Genomic DNA, 22683 nt, shown 5'->3' with positions numbered 1-22683 from the left:
AAACTAAACTTTATTTAATGCAGAGTATTTTTTTCTTTTATAACTAAATTAATCAGTAATGCAATATAAGACACCTGAACAATTTGTAAACATATTACACTATTGTAATCAAAGCGTTCGGAATACATATATTTTTATACTGTACGTAGCGTGGTAGATTATTCTTCTATAGCGCCTGTACAGTGTATGACGTAACGGTTAGTTCATGTAGACCCCAACAGTAACGTGAGCTGAAACGGGTAGTACTTTTTTACGATATCGAAATCGATTTAATTTCTTTGAGACATAAAGTAAAATTCGTCTAAGAAGTTGGGAATACAGACCGATTAAGTCCTGACAGCTCAGTGACGCGAAAGAGGGGAAGTAATAGGAGGAGTGGGGAGAGTTCTGGAGTATAAATAAGGGCGAGCTGTCGGTAAAAGAATGCAGTGCAGCTTAATTGTACTGGAACCATACCGCTCTACCGCACTCATGACATCCTATCGCTCCGAAGGCAAGCGAGTGAATAACCCAAACACCTCTTGGCGTAACTAAATGGACTCGCCCGACCCAGGCGCACATCTCCGGCGACTGTCAGGACTAAATAATCGTACTGTACTTATATCGTTCACCAAATAGAATTGTCATCTCTGAATCATGTTAGATGAAAATTAACTTACTGACGTCGAAATTTAAAGTATGGATTTTATAATTTACAGGACATTCTATACTTCGCTCCACAATGTCTGATAGGCGACGTAAACTTTGCCGACAGAGGAGAGAAATATAATTGCTATTCAACCAATGACAGAGGTCTTTTTCCACGCTTTCGACTGGGGTGGAAATCTTCAGACCGCCCTACTTCAAGATGAGCGTGGAATGAGACCTCTGCCATTGGTTCAATAGCAATTATCCATCTCTCTCTGCTGACAATGTTTACGTCGCCTGTCAGACATAATGGAACTAAGTATTGTTCCATCGTCATCAAACGAGTGTTCTGTGATTATGACAATGTCACCTCCTCTTAGTTAAATGTGAAAGCGCTTAAAACTTCTATTCAACATATTGAAAGTACCATTAAAATCTGAAAATAATTCAATGTTGTTAAACGTTTTAAAGCGAAGATACGAATTCAAAATTTTAAGAAAACTTTCGATTCTTACACTGGCGTTAATGATGTTCTTTCGATATCGGATTCAGGAGTCGAGACTTTGTGGGACACAAGAATGTCGCTGTATAGAACAGCTTTCTTGAGAATAAGATGTTCATTTCTTCTGTAATTCTCACTCCATTTTTGTTATCATTTTACCATATTTAAATAGCCGCTATGATTTCGGGGATTCATTAAATAAAGAATTACGAACTTGAAAATATTTACAATCTATTTTCAGAGAAAAGTTTGAAAATAATTATACATTATTATATTATTTACTTGAGGTTACCTACGTTTTATTACTCTATGGGCTTTCATATATTCCATAGCCTATTTAGCTACTCACTTTATTTCCACAGGGTGACACTATCCTGTCCATGCTGATTAGCACTACTTTATTTTGTTATTTATATTAAAAATTTGTAGCATTATATACATAAGTGCACTTATATTTATAAAGTGAATTTAACAGTGATGAAAGTCTAGTTGTGAAAGTTTGGCTTGTAGAATTGATTAAAAATTGGTTCAAGAATTTAATTTAAAATGTAAATGTAATAATTTATTTCGGAATATGTATTATATTACTTTCTTGTGTTAAATTCTATACTACCTGGTTTACATGTTTCGACCTATAATGAGTCATCCTCAGAACTGGTCGTTGTTGGTCTCGGCGCCTCTTGTTTTGTTTCCTGTGAGGGTGTGTTCGTGTGGTGTAACGTGGAATCAAAGAGTGTGTGTGTTCTGAAATTGAGTTGTGTGTTGAGAATTTCATTGTGGTGTGTTTTTGTTGTCTGTATATTTCATATTTTTCTAGTGTGTTTAGTTTCTGGCTTTTTGGTTGGATGTGTAGTATTTCCATGTCTGTGTTGATGTCTCTGTAGGTGTGGTTAGTATTTGAAATTCTCAACACACAACTCAATTTCAGAACACACACATTTCTTGACTCCACATTACACCACACGAACACATCCTCACAGGAAACAAAACAAGAGGCGCCAAGACTAACAACGACCAATTCTGAGGATGGCCCATAATAGGTCGAAACATGTAAACCAGGTACGATAGAATTTAATACAAGAAAGTAATATAATACATATTCCGAAGTGATACAGTGTTAAAAGTTGTGTAATCAAGATGTATAATAATTTATATTGTAATGTATAAATTATTTTGTGAAATATAAGTTAAGCTTTAAGAACGCAACAATAATACAAAAGATGCTTAACACCGCTAGTATAGCACGAATATTCTTAATTAAGATTATTTTTACACTATCTAATAAAGTGATAATAATGTTAATTTTCTAGCAATTCTAAAATTGCATTTGTGGTAGTACTAGAAATTAAAATATAAATAGATTTTCACTCAGTTTCAGTACCGAAACTTGCGATATAACTATCTAGACATTAATATGTGAATTATGCGGCCGAATTATTGTGTGTAATTATACTTCCAACATAGATTGGGACATCATGATTTTCAAAATACAATTCCGACAAGGGGATTCGACCTGCGTATCCCTAATTCGAGGCACTCACCGTGTTAAAACACTGATCATTATCATTAATCTGCTCTAAATAACAATCTTCTACTTAGTCATTAAATAACATCATTGCTATGCTTTACTATCTGTGTCGAAGAATGGACTGCATCTTCGTTATAGTGACATCATTCACTTTTTTTTTGTTTCCACTTATGCAATAGGAATTCGTAACTTGAACATCATATATATGTTATGAACCAGAAAATACTTTTTTTTTAAATTATGCAAACAATTCGAATTAAATTTGTGGCACCATAAAAAGATTCTTCACTAACGTGTTATAATTTTATGCTCAGTTTCTTCTTATTTAAAACCAGAATCCTAAATAAGACCAATATATTTATACTTGAATATTTTAATACGAAAGTGTTATTTGTAACACTTTTAAATCACTTAAACGTATAAAATGAATACATTATCCATTTATGTTAATTTTGAGAGACAGAATGACATTCTCAGAGTTAAGAATTGTGCCATAGCACTATATTTTTCTATTATAATTAAATTAAACCATTTTTCTAAACTAAAATAAGTTTATTCATGATATTTCTGATTTTGTAGCCAGCCAAAGGTGCCGGGTTCGACATCGGTCCTGGAACAATTTAAGTCACACAGTACGTGTGCACACAATACTGGCTTCTGACGTTCTGTCAACCAACTTGTATGTGGATGTAAGGGAAATAATTAAGCCGGGGTCTGGTACAGTTCCTGGGTAGCTTAATCGATAGAGCGTTGTGCGCTCAGCCAAAGGTTCTGGGTTCGATACCCGCCTCTCAAACAATTTTTCCCTTGAAATTATTCAAGTCAGCTTTACAGGGAGCTATACCTGAAAGCCAGATTTGTAGAATTGATTTTCTTCGCATTAATTTGAAGCTATCAAGGGATTCATTAAATTTGTAGAAAGAATGGTCCAAAGTAACGGATTTAAATTCAGCAATACATTACAATTAGGCTAAAGTTTGTATTTCAATAATTTAACTGAAATTGTTTATAACCGTGTAATATGTAAGGAAATGAATTATTGGAGGTTGAGAATTGACAAATACTTATGACTACAATTCTATTTAAAATTATTGCAAGATTTTGAAGTAATTTAGAAGTGAGAAATTTGTCATAACACTCAATGTTATAATTGTATTTGAATTAAGCATTCTTTCCTAAATTACAATAAAATTATCAAAGTATTGCCAAATTTTAAAGCCGGAATTTAATTTTCATCTCATTAATTCGAGTGAAAATCTATTAAATTGCTATTTGAAATTATTTTAAAGTATTGAAGTAATTTGGAAATGCGGAATATATTGTAGTATTCAATATTGCAGTTTCATTTAACTTAAGTAATCTTTCCTAAATTACAATACAATAACCGAAATAGTGCTAATTTTAAAACCTGACTAAACTTTCCTTCTATTAATTCGAATGAAAACTATTAAATATGTTAATTGAATTAATAAAATGCTATTGAAACTGACGCATTTTAATTTAGCAACGCGTTTGGACTGGATAGCCTAAAATAAAATGTATATTTCAACAATTAACTAAAAATAGTTTACAAACTAATAATATGTAGCCAAGTAAAACAAATTTTCGGGGGAAAATTAATTTAAACTTTATTGGTATATGGAATATGTGTCAGGGTATGATAATCGACCCCACCATCAGGTTTGAAACGTATAAAGGACAGCCTGAAGACGTACATGAGGAGAAACAAGCAATCTACGTTCCAACCATCCCGTATTATAAAGATAGGGGAGAGTCGGGTAGTATCGGACATCGGGTAATATCGGACAGTGCGTTTATTTCATCTACCACCATATGGTAGTACCTGAATGACATGGCTACGTTTCTCTATGCGACATCACAGAAACGTAACCATGTCAATCAGGTACTATCATCGTGTGGTAGATGAAAGAAACTCACTGTCCGATATTACCCGATGTCCGATACTACCCGACTCTCCCCTAAATACCAACTTCACGATATCAGTGTTACGGGATTGATGTTTGGAGCAAGAGGAACGATACCTAACTTCTCTTCTCAATTCTGTAAGACCCTAGGACTGCAGAAATCTTTTCTGAATTAACTGGCCCTCCTCATACAGTAATTAGAGAGTTACCCAAACTTTCACGGAACCACCTATATGGACTCTAATTCAGTGTACCGCTACTGAAAAAACTGGCGTACCATTATCAATTTTCTTTCTCTTATTAGCTTTCATTGCTTCTTTACTTGTAACTTTTTTAATTCTATAAACTGCCATTGTTTGTTTGTTTGTTTGTTTGTGTACTTGTTTACTTTTTTTTTCTTACTCTGTTATCTTTCATCACCTATTTGTTCTCGTATTGTTTTGTATGCTTTGTCTAATGGCAGCCTCTAATTTGAGGAAGGTCAATAAAAAAAAAACATATATATTATAAGAAGAGGGTTGTGAAATTGAGTTATTCAGCACGGAAAGTAGAGTAAGTGAAATATAGTCATATTATACTGCAACTGGAGTTACGAGAAAATATTTTAGCTAAAGATTAATGTCAATTTTTTCTCGAGCACTGTTATGAATTCTCAATTTTAAAATAGTTTGACAAACCCAGGAAATTACTGCAGTATTTGTATTTTTAGTAATTTTATCTAGAAGTTATAATAAAACACGTTTTACTCTTTGGCTAATAGAATAATGAAAATATATTTAATTTAATTTAATACTCGAAATATACTCGAAATATTCAATTAAAGTGAATAGATATTAATATAACGAACTCAGAATTATTATTTTTTTTTAATATTCGTGCCACTTTTATGATCTTTAGGTAAAGATTCAATGAATAAACTAAAAAAAAAAACCAAAGTCCTATTGCATAGTGGAGGAAATCTAGTGGTATTAGTGGTAAGACAGTCATCACGGAAGTAAAACTGAACATCATAATATGTATATATATAAAACATGAGCGTTACAATTTATATAATCAACATTATTATATTTGTCGTTTCACTTCCAGCAAAATACCCTTTTGTGCTTGTTAATCTTCCAACGATTTTTTTTTCTAAACTTTGTATGAGGCTAACCCTACAACCATGCAACTATGTCCCAAAAAGAGGGACTTATTTTGTTTTTAACACAAATATCAAAAATTTTCATGACAAACGATATTTTAACTTTCAACCATTTTTTTTTTACAAATAACCAGTATTATCTAGACGAACAAAATATTATGAAGTGATTGATTGTTCAACGAATTCATGCACACTTCCCGTTGTATGAACATCGCCTGTCCATGCTCATAAGTTCACAATACATGGTAACATAATCGGTAAATTTTTTGTCTTAGATGCACGTTGATAACAATATTAATTGAGCATGTTTAATTATGTATTATATATTATAACTCTAAACTATTTCTTCTTGCAAATACTTTCGAAATTGCCGTTTCACAACGAAAAATGTATAATATATTACAGTCAGAGTATTCGAAGCCTTAAAATAAATATTTCCTTCCTAAACCCTGCACCTCCAAAGAAACTCAGAGTGTTTATATTGACGTAGTTATCGCGATTTGTGATGCTCGCTATAAATTATTAAGCAACACCGTACGTTATCTTTCATATTATTCCTTGACGCAAGTTTGTAAAATGGACTTGGAATTCGTACTCTAACAACAGATCTGTTTTTAGATCTGTTTGCAGTTTGAGTAACACGCTAAGTCAATCCGATTAGTGTGATGTATACTAGGCAAAACTAGTATTAATTTTTCGTTGCGAACCGGCTAGTGACACAACACGTTTATTGCATCAGCGATGCGTCCGAATATAGCACTGTTTCCTGTTGTTTGAATAAAAGACGACGTTAAGATAGTTTTGTAGTATTTTCATTTATACAAAAGTACAGAAATGGAGTTATTTCTTCAATTCCTTTTGTACACGGTTTCACAATCCAGTAATTCTGGCTAACTGAATGAAAATACGTGTTAATTATCTTCCTTTGATTTAGTTTGCCTGTGTTTTGGTATTCAAGGGTTAAAAGAAAGAAAAAAACAAATCGTAGATATCACAGAAATGTTTGTGTATTGATCGCGTTTCGGGAGACACACGCGAGTGGTATAATATCAACAGTCTAACTCTACACTTGAACGTTATCTAGTTAATGTTATCCCGACTTCACAGTTACCTGGCCGAACATACGATTTTACCCTCACAATTATTTTTGGCCCCAAGTGTAAAGAAGTTAGTTCATTGCTTTTCTATCAGATTTACTCGTTCATTAGTATGAAGTATTATAAAATATCGTTTGATATGAATCACTATAATGATAAAATCTTTCGATTCTCATTTTATCGTAGTGATTGTGTTAAAATCTGTATGGGCTCACTCCATTAGAAGAGACTTCTTAGAACTGTTCCCCGCAATTGATCCGTTATAATTTTAAGCATATGGTTTCAATTATAAAGCAATTTTTGATAGTATATTGACGCTTCTACCGTAGTCAATCGTAGTAGACAGAGAAGAAATCTGCCGGGTTGAGACCGCGGCATTTTTCGGCTTTGTGCGCTTTGGTTCCTCTTCGCCTTTAACCCTAATATCGACTCTACATTTACGCACAAAAAATATCTGCGACATATTGGAAACGCACGGTGCCTGGGGAGAAAACTGGATGGAATGGCGGCGAACATGATGACGAGGGGCTACTGAACGATGATATGGGGCGCCGACAGAAGTACTGCTACAGTAGCGATTATGGTGAACATGGTGAAGATTATGAGGCAGAACCTATCGACCACCATCGCGGCGAACTTCCAGTCGCTTATGAGCTCCGCCTCATCGTCCGCCTTCCTCATCCTGCCCGTGATGAACTGCAGTTCCCTCAGGATGGCCTGGAGCTCCCTCTGAGCCACGGAGCAAGGCGTGCTCCCGGTGTCGTCGAGCGTTGCCGCGGTGCCTCGTCCTCCGCTTCGCAGGAACCCGGCGGACGTCGCCGACGTGCTGTTGGTTCCGGAGCAATGACGAAAGTCGTCGTCAATGTCCAGCACATTCGCTAGCAGGGACTTGGAGGAACGCTCTTTCAGCTCCAGCTCCTTCATTCTATTGCTCATGAGGATGGTTTTCCTCGTGATCTTCTTCCCCGGACGACTCATTCCGAGAATCCAGGGCAGCCACTGCAAGAATACGCTCTTGATCTGAAACAGAGATCCTGTGTCTTATCCCTGTGAAAACTCGTAGTTTGTAGTGCCGTGTGGAACTTTACAAATTATTCAAAATAGAGCTTTAAAACAGTCTATTAGATTTTCATTTGATTCTAGTTGAACTATATCAATGTTTAATATTTAATATTTAAGGAGAAAAATTCCCTCCAGCGCCGGGGATCGAACCCGGGTCCTTGGTTCTACGTACCAAGCGCTCTAACCACTGAGCTACGCCGAATTCTATCCACAGCACCGGACCGAACCCCTCTCCTTCGTTGTTTTCGTTTTGGCTTGACTCCAAGTTAGGCATACATATTGACGCATATGTCCAATGTCAACTGCCGTAATATTAGGAGCGCACTCAGCTGAGTGACTTGTTTGGCCGGGATTCCGCAGTTACGTGCACAGTAATCAGTAAAAATATATGCACTGCAGCTATGAGAATATTATCAATTTATTAATTTGTCCTACAGAATAATATCTGTGATATTGACTCAGCTGAGTGCGCTCCTAATATAATAATAATAATAATAATAATAATAATAATAATAATAATAATAATGATTTATTTTAGCTGGCAGAGTTAAGGCCGTAAGGCCTTCTCTTCCACTCAACCAGCAAAAAGTGTATATACATATGCATGAACTTACAAAGAATTCAACAATTTGATTTAGATGAGAGTTACATGTATACAAGAGTTATTTACAAATTAAACAACAAAATACTATGAACTATTAATTAAATACTGAAATAAACTGTGCAGCAGAATTAAACTAAAATACATAGAATGTTAATATATTTCAAATAATATTAGATAATAGAAAGAGATTATTATGAGACAATAAAATACAGCACAATCAGGATGATGTCTAAAGAAAAAAGTAACAATGTAGTCAGTGATATTTTAAATCAATATGATTGGAGTGAAATGCTAATAAGGTTATCTTTAAAGCTGTTCTTAAAGGTGTTTGTTGTCTTGCAGCCCCTAATACTTTGTGACAAGGAATTCCATTGACGCGAGGTGGATATTGTAAAAGATGATGAATAACAAGATGTTCTATGAAGTGGTATACTTAGCGTGCCACAGATAAGTGATCTGGTATTTACGTCGTGGTTAGAGTATAGATAAGAGAAACGAGAAGAAAGGTAATTTGGTGTTGAAGTGTGCAGAATTCGAAAGAGTAAAGACAAAGTGTGTAAAGTTCTACGTTCTTTAAGTCGGAGCCACGAGAGACTTGCGAAGGACTGTGATATGTGATCATATCGTTGGATGTTGCACACGTATCTGACGCACATATTCTGAGCTCGCTGTAACTTGACTGACAGTTCAGAACTTAGGTCACTTAAAACGTCACAATAATCGAAGTGCGGCATTACTAGGGTTTGTACTAACGTAAGTTTTAGTTGCTGGGGCAAGAAGTTTCTCAAGCGACTCAAACAGTGAATGGAGGAACAGATTTTTTTTTATCGTTTCTTTAACTTGAAAATTCCAACTTAGATTATTATCAAAAAAGAAGCCAAGATTTTTTACGACAGACGAATAAGGGATTAGCGCAGTTGACATTGGACATCTGCGTCAACATGTATGCCTAACTTGGAGTCAGGCCAAAAGGGAAACAACGAAGGAGAGGGGTTCGGTCCGGTGCTGTGGATAGAATTCGGCGTAGCTCAGTGGTTAGAGCGCTTGGTACGTAGAACCAAGGACCCGGGTTTGATCCCCGGCGCCGGAGCGAATTTTTCTCCTTAAATATTAATTGTCAATATCACAGATATTATTCTGTAGGACAAATTAATAAATCGATAATACATTAATTTTATTTCGTTCAACCACTTGAATTAATTATCAAATTAGGTGCTGCTATTTTCATGTACAGTAGTAGCAAAAAAACCGGACCGACCTTTGTAGCTGATGACAGAGCCTTGTTCACTCCGGAGCACGATAGACTGGTAACTAAGACTTTCGTGGTTAGAATCCTGCCTGGGAAGGAAACTTCTTTTTGTTCCTTATTCAAATTTATTCCCAATTCTTTTCGATTGCAGCGATATTTTACTATTTAATTAACTTATTTTTCCCAGAACATGAATTTTACCAGCAATCGAAAAGTATTGGGAATAAACTTGAATAAGGAATGAAAAAAAGTTTCCTTCCCAAACAGGATTCGAACCACGAAAGTCTTAGTTACCAGTCTATCGTGCTCTGGAGTGAACAAGGCTCTGAAATCAGCTACAAGGGTCGGTCCGGTTTTTTTGCCACTACTGTACAAAGTTATTAACAGCTTAATCTATCTAAAACTGGTTTAACAATGTGTACACATTTTCCAATGCCCAATATTCTAGTTTTTGAAAATTAATTTTAAACATTCTCTCCAGTCTTCTCTGTTAACCCACTATCCTTCCTTCAAACTTCTTTCCTTCTTTGTTGCTTTAATTCCATGAATCAATGTAGTATTAGACCTCCCTCTCTTCAACCTTTTGGGCGGCAACCATTCCAATACTTTTTTGTAATCGTTCTTCATCCATCCTTTTTACATGACTGTAGACTACCATTGCAATTGCTTATATTGCAGTATTGCATTTTTACTCCCATTTTAGATTTTATTATGTTGTTTCTAATTTTCTCTTTAATTAACAGTTTAATACATAGTAATATTAGATTTTAGTTTAATAAAGATATACGTACTTACTTAACGAGACAAAAATAAAACATTTTTTTTTCTGAGCATGGCTCAGTAACTTATGGAACTAAAGAAACTAAAAATGTTTTAGTAATAACTTTTAACCAACTTCTTTTAGATTACAGTGTTTTACCAAATTCTTGGTGTTTTAAGAATTGTTTAAAAAATTGATTTGGGAAGATTATTTATTTTAATTCTCAGTTGATTTATTTACTTCATGGTTTCAAACTTTTTCTTCTTTCTGCCCAAAACTTTGTTACCTTTCTGTTTGTTTTTATTTGGTTTCTTTCTTTGATTCTTGAGATATTGTGTGTTTTCCACAGACTGTAATTTCGTGACTTTTTAAATTACATTGTATAACATATGTATGTGTTCCTGTATAGCCCCTACATATGAGTTATACTCGTTGGAACATAATCAGAAATTAAAAAGAAAATAAAAAATAAATAAAAAACTTAGTTGTTATCAAAATTTATCCCAATTAACTTGTGTTGCATTATTTTTCGCTATCATTATTATGTACCTTATGCCAACCAACAGATCTCATAGCCTTGCTTCCTCCGGAATAAATAAATAAAAAAACAGTTGATAATTATGTTCGTTTTAGATTATATTATGAAAATTGGATTTGATAAACAAATAATTATGTTACGGTATTCATTTAATCCCCAAAAAACGAACAAGCAAAAAGAAAAGTACCTACAATACTCATTGTAGTATTAAATTATCAGTCTGAACCCAATACATTAAATTGATCGGGAACAGAAAAAGAAATTTACTGGGTCACTGACTAAGAATAAACTGCTTACCTACTGAAGAATACACTGGAAGGAATGGTGAACGGGAGAAAAGTTCGGGTAAAAAGAAGATATGAGATGATACACAACATTAAGATACGTGAATCATATGCGGAGACTAAGAGGGAGGCGGGAAATAAGGAAGATTGGACAATGCTGGGTTTGGAGTGAAAGACCTGCCATTGGGCAGAAAACTATGAATGAACCCAATACATTACAGTCCATTTATTTCTTAACAAAACGTGTTTTAAAAAGGGTTATCTACTCATATCCGATCCCGACGTTTGTCTGTGTAATTTAGAGACATCCTATAGAATTAATCACTTCTATGTACAGACCCAGAAACACAATTCAGGTGGCCTAAATCCTGTTTCTGGATCTGTAATAATAGCTCTGAACTGCAACTGTAGGTTAAAAAACAAACAAACAAAACGTCGAAACATAGCTGTTTATCAAATTAATTTTCACATTTTAATATGAACTTTATATTGAATTAAAAGTATTCGTTTCAAATTTTAATACTGTAGACTTAAAAAGCATATTACAGATTTATTAATTTGTCTTACGGAATAATATCTGTGATATTGACAATTAATATTGGAGGAGAAAAATTCGTTCCGGCGCCGGGGACGAACACGGGTCCTTGGTTCTACATACCAAGCGCTCTGACCACTGAGCTACGCCGAATCCAATTCACAGCACCGGACCGAACCCTCCTCTTTCAATTTTTTCCCTTTGAGGCCTGACTTCAAGTTAGGCGTATATGTTGACGTATATGTCCAATGTCAACTGCCATAAATCTATAACATTCTCATAGCTGCAGTGCATATATTTATACAGATTACTGTGCATATAACTGCGGAATCCCGGCCAAACAAGTCACTCAGCTGAGTGCGCTCCTAATATAATGGCAGTTGACATTGGACATATACGTCAACATATAGGGGAGAGTCGGGTAGTATCGGACATCGGGTAGTATCGGACAATGCGTTTCCTTCATGTACCACCATATGGTAGTACCTGAATGACATGGTTACGTTTCTCTATGCGACATCACTGAAACGTAACCATGTCAATCAGGTACTATCATCATGTGGTAGATGAAAGAAACTCACTGTCCGATATTACCCGATGTCCGATACTACCCGACTCTCCCCTATATGTTGACGTATATGTCCAATGTCAACTGCCATTATATTAGGAGCGCACTCAGCTGAGTGACTTGTTTGGCCGGGATTCCGCAGTTATATGCACAGTAATCTGTATAAATATATGCACTGCAGCTATGAGAATGTTATAGATTTATGGCAGTTGACATTGGACATATACGTCAACATATACGCCTAACTTGAAGTCAGGCCACAAAGGGAAAACATTGAAGGAGGAGGGTTCGGTCCGGTGCTGTGGATTGGATTCGGCGTAGCTCAGTGGTCAGAGCGCTTGGTACGTAGAACCAAGGACCCGCGTCCGATTCCCGGCGCCGCACAGTGGTCTAGAATGCAAATTTAGCGGGACATATTAATAACTTTTCAGCTACCTAACAGATTTTTATGAAATTTTACACAGTAGTTACTGGTAGCATATACGTTTTGTATGCAAGCTCTCGTTACGTTGATATAAGGGGAACTGCCCCTTATAGGAGGGCGCATTTAGACAAAATTAGAAACTTTTCTCCTATCTGACAGATTTTATGAAATTTTACAAAGCAGTTACAAGTAGCATATATGTTTTGTATACAAGCTCTGATTACGTTCGTATAAGGGGAACTACCCCTTATAGGAGGCGGAATTAGACAAAATTAGTAACTTTTCTCCTATTTAACAGATTTTTATGAAATTTTACAGAGCAGTTACAGGTAGCATATATGTTTTGTATACAAGCTCTCGTTACGTTGATATAAGGGGAACCACCCCTTATAGTGGGGCGCAATTAGACAAAATTAGTAACTTTTCTCCTATTTAACAGATTTTTATGAAATTTTACACAGTAGTTACTGGTAGCATATACGTTTTGTATGCAAGCTCTCGTTACGTTGATATAAGGGGAACTGCCCCTTATAGGAGGGCGCATTTAGACAAAATTAGAAACTTTTCTCCTATCTGACAGATTTTATGAAATTTTACAAAGCAGTTACAAGTAGAATATATGTTTTGTATACAAGCTCTGATTACGTTCGTATAAGGGGAACTACCCCTTATAGGAGGCGGAATTAGACAAAATTAGTAACTTTTCTCCTATTTAACAGATTTTTATGAAATTTTACAGAGCAGTTACAGGTAGCATATATGTTTTGTATACAAGCTCTCGTTACGTTCATATAAGGGGAACCACCCCTTATAGTGGGGCGCAATTAAACAAAATTAGTAACTTTTCTCCTATTTAACAGATTTTTATGAAATTTTACAGAGCAGTTACAGTAGCATATATGTTTTGTATACAAGCTCTGATTACGTTCGTATAAGGGGAACTACCCCTTATAGGGGGCGCAATTAGGCAAAATTAGTAACTTTTCTCCTATTTAACAGATTTTTATGAAATTTTACACAGCAGTTACAGGTAGCATATATGTTTTGTATACAAGCTCTCGTTACGTTGATATAAGGGGAACCACCCCTTATAGTGGGGCGCAATTAGACAAAATTAGTAACTTTTCTCCTATTTAACAGATTTTTATGAAATTTTACACAGTAGTTACAGGTAGCATATATGTTTTGTATACAAGCTCTCGTTACGTTGATATAAGGGGAACCACCCCTTATAGTGGGGCGCAATTAGACAAAATTAGTAACTTTTCCCCTATTTAACAGATTTTTATGAAATTTTACAGAGCAGTTACAGTAGCATATATGTTTTGTATACAAGCTCTGATTACGTTCGTATAAGGGAACTACCCCTTATAGGGGGCGCAATTAGGCAAAATTAGTAACTTTTCTCCTATTTAACAGATTTTTATGAAATTTTACAAAGTAGTTACAGGTAGCATGTATGTTTTGTGTACAAGCTCTCATTACGTTGGTCTAAGTGTAACTATCCTTTATAGGGGGGCGCAATTAGACAAACTTAGTAACTTTTGTCCTATCTAACAGATTTTTATGAAATTTTATACAATAGTTACACTTAGTACATTTGTTTTGTGTACAAACTCTGTTTACCTTGGTATGAGCAGAAGTGCCCCTTACAGGGGGATGCATTTAGACAAAATCTTATGGGGGGAAATGTAACATTTTAGGTACTATTGCACCTTTTGGACACTAGAAAAGCTTATTTGGTACATAATTAACAAGCTGTCATCTTGAATTCCCTGAATTATACTGCGGAAGCAGATTCGGTTCACAGATATTGAAATAACTGCAACCGAGAAAAATTGCACTACTGCACCTCGAAAAAATAGTGCTCATAAATTATTACTTCCGCAAATCTGCGCAGCTTAAGACTAGATTTAAAATAGAGATAAATAGTGGAGGAAGTGAAAAAAAATAATTTTTGGACGAACCAAAGGGGTTTTTTTTTCTCTACCTTAGCAAAGTCTGCACTCAATGGTTATATTTATATTTTGTCCCGTGTCCATTCATGCTAATTTGACATGCTATAATAACATTAAATGTAACACAAACAAACAGTGTTACATACCTGAAGAACTACTTGACATTTGGTACCAAATATGAATGGAATCGACCACTTACAACAGAGTTACAGCACAAGGAAAACGGCAGACTCGCGGCGCTTGCTGAGTAAGAATGCTGGGTGGCGAAATGTGGCATGTTACCGGCTTCTTATCTCGCTATGCAGCCACCTCCGCTGATTAAGATTATCAATTCAGTGTTACTGAGTTATATAGGAAAAATAATTTAAGGGTTTAATTTCATTTTTTTACATGCCATTTTTCTCCATTTGTCCTCCTAAATATGGATTTTAGACCACTGTGCGCCTTAACGAATTTTTCTCCTCAAATGTGAATCTTAAAAAGCATGAATAGCTACCCGAAATTCAACATAATAGATGTTGTCCTAGAGACAACATATACGTATTATGATGGTGATGATAATTATGTTTACGTTCGTAAATGAAGATGTTATTTATCTTTAATAATAATGGCATTATTATTATTATTGTTTAAGATTTATTTCTACACACGTCAACATCAAAGACATGTCGCATATAATAAGATCTTTAGATATATCAGTAAGCCGTGGACTACTATTGTGATTCTGTTTGTATTCTCTAAGGGTTGTATTCATTTTAACTGATTTCAGTTTTTTAATTATTAGGATAATGGTGATTAAAGCGGTGATGTATCATGGTATGTAAATTTCCAGTCCGGCATTTGCTAACATTTAAATACATTTATTTTAACAATATTTCCGTTCTCGTTGTCGTTTCCATTCCCGGTTTATTGTGGACCAATCTATATCATCAATATCAAAATGGACAAGAACTTAAAATAATACTACAAATACATCAAAAGATATAGATGATGATGATGATGATGATGATGATGATGATGATGATGATGATGATGGTGATGGGATTGTGTTAACAGTTATGATACAGGTGTGATGAACATTGGGGTATGTAGTGGATTATCATGTGGTTCATATGGTATTAATTATGTGCTAATTGGTTTGAGCTGTCCGGGTCCCTGGAGAACTTACCCATTGCGGCATCTCATGAATGTCTGCGGTCCGATGGTGGTAGTTGAGAACCACCACAGTGAGCACGACGGACGAGGCCACCATGAACATGATACAGTTGAAGTATGTCCCTGGAATTCATCAGCAAGTGCAGCGTTACGCAACACCAAGTGACAAAACAAACATCCAATGAAACTCTGTTTGTACTTTGAAAGCATTTAATTTGAATCTAATTGATATCACTCATGCCCACATGTTACTATTCTGAATCTATATACACAAAGCTAATATATTCAAATGTATTGAAATTTTTCAATCAACTTTAAATGTAAGAGTTTATTTCATTTCGTATAATGTACAAAGAGTTTTCGATCACATTAAGAATATGTATCAAAATTACTCAGGCAAACATCAAAAGTAAACTGTCACAAATATCTAGGACTACAAGTCGTGGCCTCCTCAAGGTATTTAGTTTTGATTTTTCGGTATAAGTCCAGGTGAAAGTATTCATTTTCAATAATAGTTTAAGTGGGGTAGTCCATTATATGGGAGCAAGTATGTATTTCTTTTAATTGTCTTTGGTGTGTTATAAAAATATAATTTACATTTGCTATAAAGTTATTGTGTTTCAACTGAGTTTCATGTTGCCCTTAATTTTTTATTAGTTCACAGAATATGGAACCAAATTTTATATTCAAGACGTTTACTTTGAATGTTAACAAGTTTTTAAAACTTTCTCTTTATGTCAGTTGACAGTAGTTTACTAATAAGTCAGTAAAACCATGCTGTGTTGTAATTCGATCATTTAATAAACTAACAGAACAATTGTTGACGAAAGCAGAAATAATCAGGCATTACAAGAGACTGTTGTAATGTTGAACTAGACTACAGCTGGCTGCATATGTCAGAGAAGCCGAACATAAATGTGACTCTAACAAAATATGCATACAGTAGATGCAATACTCATTCCAATTGGGGGGATATGAAAAAAAAATCTGCAAGGAGAAGTATTTGTGTTATTTTAAATATTTTGTAAAATATATTATAAAATAACTTTTCGCATTGTTTGATTAGTTGTATTTTAAAGTCTGGTTTTAGTTTACCTTCAAGTTCTTACCAATCTCCAAAGTCATGCCGGGATTTAGTAAGATGGTTGTTTATTATGCCTGCCGTTAGGTGGGGTGCCTCTCCTTGCAAGAACTTCGCACTAAATGCACGACAAAATACATTTTAGGAACAAAACGTTTTGTTCTTTCTCGTTTAAAAGTATTATTTAGTATGTTTAGATGTAAGGTGCTTAAGAAACCATTTGTTTTAAAGGATTAATTTCGTATTAAAGTAGGATAAGAGAGTTCTTTAGAGCTGATAGTTATCGAGGAGGAAACGAATGAACAGTGACAAGAAGAAACAAAAACACATCAGTAATAATGAAAAATAGAACACAAAACGTACGGAAAGACGCCTGCTTTTCATTAAAACGGGACAGAGCCAGTTGATACTTGGAGGTGGAGGGTGGTAATCGAAAACTCACGGTCAGATTTTAGAGGTTCCCTAATCTGAAACTAATTATAGTGTTAATAGATTAGAAACAGCATAGGTGGCGTGGAAGTATAGACCGATGAGGGTATACAGAAAGCAACCTGAAGGCAGACGGTTAGTCGAGCACGCCTTCCCCCGTGGGAATCCGTCCTGGAAAAAGGACATTCAAGATTCATATAGAAAAAAAGAAAGAACACTTTGAGTGGTAGTCAAATTGCCATCTCAAAAGCATCCTTAAAATATATATGAGTATAAACCACAGAGAAACGTGAAACGGGAAAAGAACACAAATGAAGATATAAGATAAGGTTTTATGGAAAGTTTACATTGGAAAATTAAGCTGAGTTTATTTCAAATTTAGGGTGCGTTAAAATGGAGGTAGAAAAGCGTAGATCGCCGATGTAAATGAGAAAACGTGATTCAAAGAAATTAAAAATCTTGAAAATTATGTCCTTCAGAGGAGAGTTAGGTCTCATTTCCATTGTTAGAATTTGCATTCGGTATCTGGCATTTCATTTCAATATCCATCTTCATACCTCCAAAGAAACGCACCCGTTATTCGTGTGTTTTAACCTTACGTTATTCTGTCATGCTCTTTTGTGCAGAAGTAACGCAAGGAATTTAGTTTGTAGGTGAATTGTAACATAACAGTAATCCATATTGCTTTCACTTCGATAATTCATTCTGACGACTAGATCAACTTGAAGGTTACAACTGACTTAGTTGAATATTCTCAAATTGAAACACGGTCTTGAAATCTTGTGTAAAGGGTAAATTTTCACAATGACATACAAGCATAGTTAATGAAGGCGGTACAAGAAGCAATGTCATATGTCGATGTCGTAAAATAATAGAGCTGATAGTCTTCTTCACGTTTTGGTTGCATGATCTACTGTAAAATGCAGTCACATTGGAAAGAATCAACACTACTCAATACTTGGAAGTTAATATCACGTTAAGTTTCCAATGCAAACCCGCCTTGTTAACTTACGGACTACTGTTTTTCTTTCATCGAAGCCAATTATTTGTTTTGGATTATTATTGGTGTTGGCAATCAATCAATCATTCAGTTACTATAATTATTCAGGTTAGTGTTTACATGGTTTGAGGTGAGGGCTGTAAGGAAAGAAAATGCAAATCAATGATGCGATCTGGCTCGGTTTAGATGAAGCTGCGTGGTGGGTGTTGTACCTTGGAACACATCATGCAATTCGGGCAGGAGCAGGAATTAAAACAGAAAGCGCACGCTGGGAAAGAAGATCCATAATAAAAAGAAACAAATTATAAAGAAATTATGCTGCATTTGCCAATCCCATTGAGCTTATCAGATAAATCAATGCGAATCCCATCACAGGCTTTTTATATTTGAAGGAAAGTAACAAAAATAATAATTTGCAAATACTCTAAGAACACATGGAGGGCTGTAAAAATCGTCAATCATATGCTTTCACAAATAAACGTGACGAATTTAAACAAGACATTAAATTTTGCTCATTTGTTCCAGTGACGTCAGATCTAGTAACTGTTAGATCATTAACCTGCAGTCCAAGCAAGAGTGCTGTAATGTTGCTACTTTGTCAAGCCTCGTGTACACGATCCAATTTTCTTTTAACACTTGTGACTTATGAAAAATTGAAATTGCGAAATAAATTCAATGAGCAACGAACTATCTCATTTCCAGAGCACGCACATAAGCCGTTAATGATCAAGTTCCACACCGCTCAAGTTTTCAATCCTTCGTGCTAGCTTCATCTGTTCATTTCTATGGACTCAATACATCAAACTTGAAAATTGGAGGCAGTAAAGAAATAAGACAGACAGGAATTCTGTTTCGGACTGAGATAACGTATTTTTATAACTAGATTTCACTTTTCAAACATTGTTAGTATGTTGTGATGTAATATTGGATGTTAAAAGTATTTCAATTTAAAATTAATTGTAAATTTCAAATTCAAGTGTATGGTTATTCTAAAAGATAGTTATAATCAGTTGGCTCTATTGTAGGTGAAGTTAGGAGAGTGAAGCATGTATTTAAAGAGAGTAACAAGTTGTAAAACTGAAATTATATTTCAACACAAAGTTGAAAACACAACATATCAAAGATTATACCTTTATTAGGACCTGAATAAGAATCTTGTCTGTTGTCTGCTAGTTGAGATTTGCTGTAAGCGACATTCGGAACTACTTATGTGTTGTATCAGATTTATGTGAATCAACTATCAGTCATATATAACGAATCAACATATTCATCTCTGTGGTTAGTCATACACAAGGGACCAAACTGGTGCAGTTATTTAGGCTAGTCATACATAACGGTCACAACTGGTCCAGTTACTTGGACTACTGAATTATGAGACCGAACTTGTACAGTCGATTGGGCTAATCTGTCACAAGAGACCAAATTAGCTCAGTTGTTTAGACTAACCAGACATAAGGGACCAAACTGGCCCAGTTATTTGGACTAACAAAATGTAAGGGACCAAAGTGTCCCAGTTGTTTGGACTAATCAGACATAAGGGACCGATCTGGCCCAGTTGTTTGAACTGACTAGACATAATGGAAAAAAATTGGCTCAGTTGTTTGGAATAACCAGCCATAAGGAACCAAGCTTGCCCAGTTTTTCGGATCAGCCAGTCATAGAGTCTTAAACTGGTACAGTCGTTTGAACTAACCAGACATAAGGGACCAAATTTGTACCAATGTTATTCAGATTAGGCAATGAATTGGTATTCCCAAGAAACTAGTCCGATTAATTAACATGTATTTCAGTGAAATTTACAGCAGAGTGCGTATAGGCCAGCTTTTGTCTGTTGCTTTTCCAATTCACTGCGGGGTAAAGCAGGGAGATGCACTATCACCTTTACTTTTTAACTTTGCTCTAGAATATGCCATTAGGAACGTTCAGGATAACAGACAGGGTTTGGAATTGAACGGGTTACATCAGCTTCTTGTTTATGCGAATGACGTGAATATGTTAGAGAAAATTCACAAACGATTAGAGAAAACACAGAAATTTTACTTGAAGCAAGTAAAGCGATAGATTTGGAAGTAAATCCCGAAAACACAAAGTATATGATTATATCTCGTGACCAGAATATTGTACGAAATGGAAATATAAAAATTGGAGATTTATCCTTCGAAGAGGTGGAAAAATTCAAATATATTGGAGCAATAGTAACAATATAAATGATACTCAGGAGGAAATTAAACGCGGAATAAATATGGGAAATGCCTGTTATAATTCTGTTGAGAAGCTTTTGTCATCTAGTCTGCTGTCAAAAAATCTGAAAGTTAGAATTTATAAAACAGTTACATTACCGATTGTTCTGTATGGTTGTAAAACTTGGACTCTCACTTTGAGACAGGAACAAAGATTAAGGGTGTTTGAGAATAAGGTTCTTAGGAAAATAATTTGGGCTAAGAGGGATGAAGTTACAGGAAAATGGACAAAGTTATACAACGCAGAACTGCACACATTGTATTCTTCACCTGACATAATTAGGAACATTAAATCCAGACGTTTGAGATGGAAAGGGCATGTAGCACGTGTGAGCGAATCCAAAAATGCATACATATATTTGGTTTAATGCAGATATCCTTTCATTAAATTTGTCTGAAACTCACTGTATGATTTTCATTTTAATAGGTTATGGAATTCTGATGGAATCGTTAAACTTCTTGGTTTTTATATTGACAAGTTCTCATGGTCTCATTATACTTATAAGATGTACAAACATTGTCTAGAATTATTTATGCTCTGAAGAAACGTAAAAATTTTATCAATGAGAGTGCTCTTTTAAGTGATTAATTTGGATTATTCCATTATTAAAATTATGGTGTTATGTTTTGGGGTATTAATAGTAGTTGAAATGTAGTGTTGGATTACTATAGAGGACTGTTCGTATAATCACTGGAAGTGCGTCGAGTCTCATGTAAACCATTTTTCAGAAATCTCTCAATTCTCACCCTTTCTTGTTTGTACATATATACAAATATGATGGATATATATACTTAAATAAAACTATGTATATAGTTTATGAGAATATGCATCGTTATGAGCAGATGTCGACGAAACTTGGTAATTTCATCATGTTGAATGTCTTTAAAGTCTTAAGTGTGAAACTTTACAATAAATTGTCTAAAAGCATTAGAAACTCCACTTGTGATCATAATGCTTTTTATACTATTGGCAAGTTTTTAAAAATTTTAGTGCTATTTTAAGCCACATTTGACGAAATTTATTACATCGTTACTTATTTAATATAGAATAGAATGTATTATTATGATTATTATGATTATTATTGTTATTATAGAAGCGAACTGGTTCAGTTGTCTGGACTTACAAAACGTAAGGGACCAAACTAGACCACTTGTTTGGACTAGCCGGATATAAAAGGCACAACAGAATATAAGACCCCTCCGGGTATTGGACAATAATACTTTAAGAGCAGCGGACTATGAAAGCATAAAAAAATTATGACAAAACATCCACAGATACTTTTTACAATATCTACCATAATATTTGTGATAGCCATACATAAATTTTGTCACTGAATCTCGAAAGAAAGCTGAATTGAATAACGTACAGTTCACTTAATTTAGATTACTCATCTGTCCTAAATATTTGTTTTTAATTATTATTACAAATCGAAAATACACTGAAACAAAAATTCATATAGGTACAAATTCCTGGTGAACTAATGATCTCATTGGTCCTAAATTTTTGTGATATCTTACATGTACATACAACTATAAGAAATTCACTTTTTACTTAATTTGAGGAAGATCTTCGGTTTTGTAATATTTCAAAACATTAGAGTTGGGAAAAAATAATTTTCAGAACATGTATATAAATATGAAACTAAGTTAATTTTCAAGTTATAAAAATAAAAACTTAGTTCACTATCACAAGACAATATGTAAGATTTGGTAAAAATTTGGGACCAATGATATTATAAAGAAAAGTTCATCAAGAAAATATGTCTATGTGATCTTACGTTTAAGTATATTTTCGATTTGTTGCAATAATTAAACAAATTGTAAAGGACAAATTAATAACCTAAATAAAATGAACTATAAGCCATTAAATTCAGGATTCTTTCAAGATTCAGTGGTAAAATTTATGTATACATCTTGTGGTAAATATTGTGAAAGGCGTTACTGCATGTTTAGCCATAATTTTTGTATGCGTTCGT

At 34.6% G+C, this 22683-nt stretch overlaps 1 protein-coding gene across 6 annotated transcripts in view; it reads right to left on the bottom strand.

Moving 5' to 3' along the window:
- Positions 1 to 6519: 6519 nt before the first annotated feature.
- The window catches only part of LOC138692895 (neuronal acetylcholine receptor subunit alpha-7-like), a 589629-nt gene continuing 573465 nt past the window's right edge, over positions 6520 to 22683 (bottom strand). For all 6 annotated transcript variants that reach the window (XM_069816214.1, XM_069816215.1, XM_069816218.1 and 3 more), the window contains exons 9-10: positions 15971 to 16080; positions 6520 to 7840 (exon numbers count right to left, since the gene is read on the bottom strand). In XM_069816214.1, the coding sequence (XP_069672315.1) occupies positions 7349 to 7840; positions 15971 to 16080 (602 nt within the window). In that variant the 3' untranslated portion in view covers positions 6520 to 7348. The remainder of the gene's footprint in view (positions 7841 to 15970; positions 16081 to 22683) is intronic.

Source organism: Periplaneta americana, chromosome 17 (genome assembly GCF_040183065.1).
Source record: "Periplaneta americana isolate PAMFEO1 chromosome 17, P.americana_PAMFEO1_priV1, whole genome shotgun sequence".
NCBI lineage: Eukaryota > Metazoa > Arthropoda > Insecta > Blattodea > Blattidae > Periplaneta > Periplaneta americana.
Note: the sequence above shows the minus strand (reverse complement) of the source record. Positions and strands in the feature narration are given on the sequence as shown.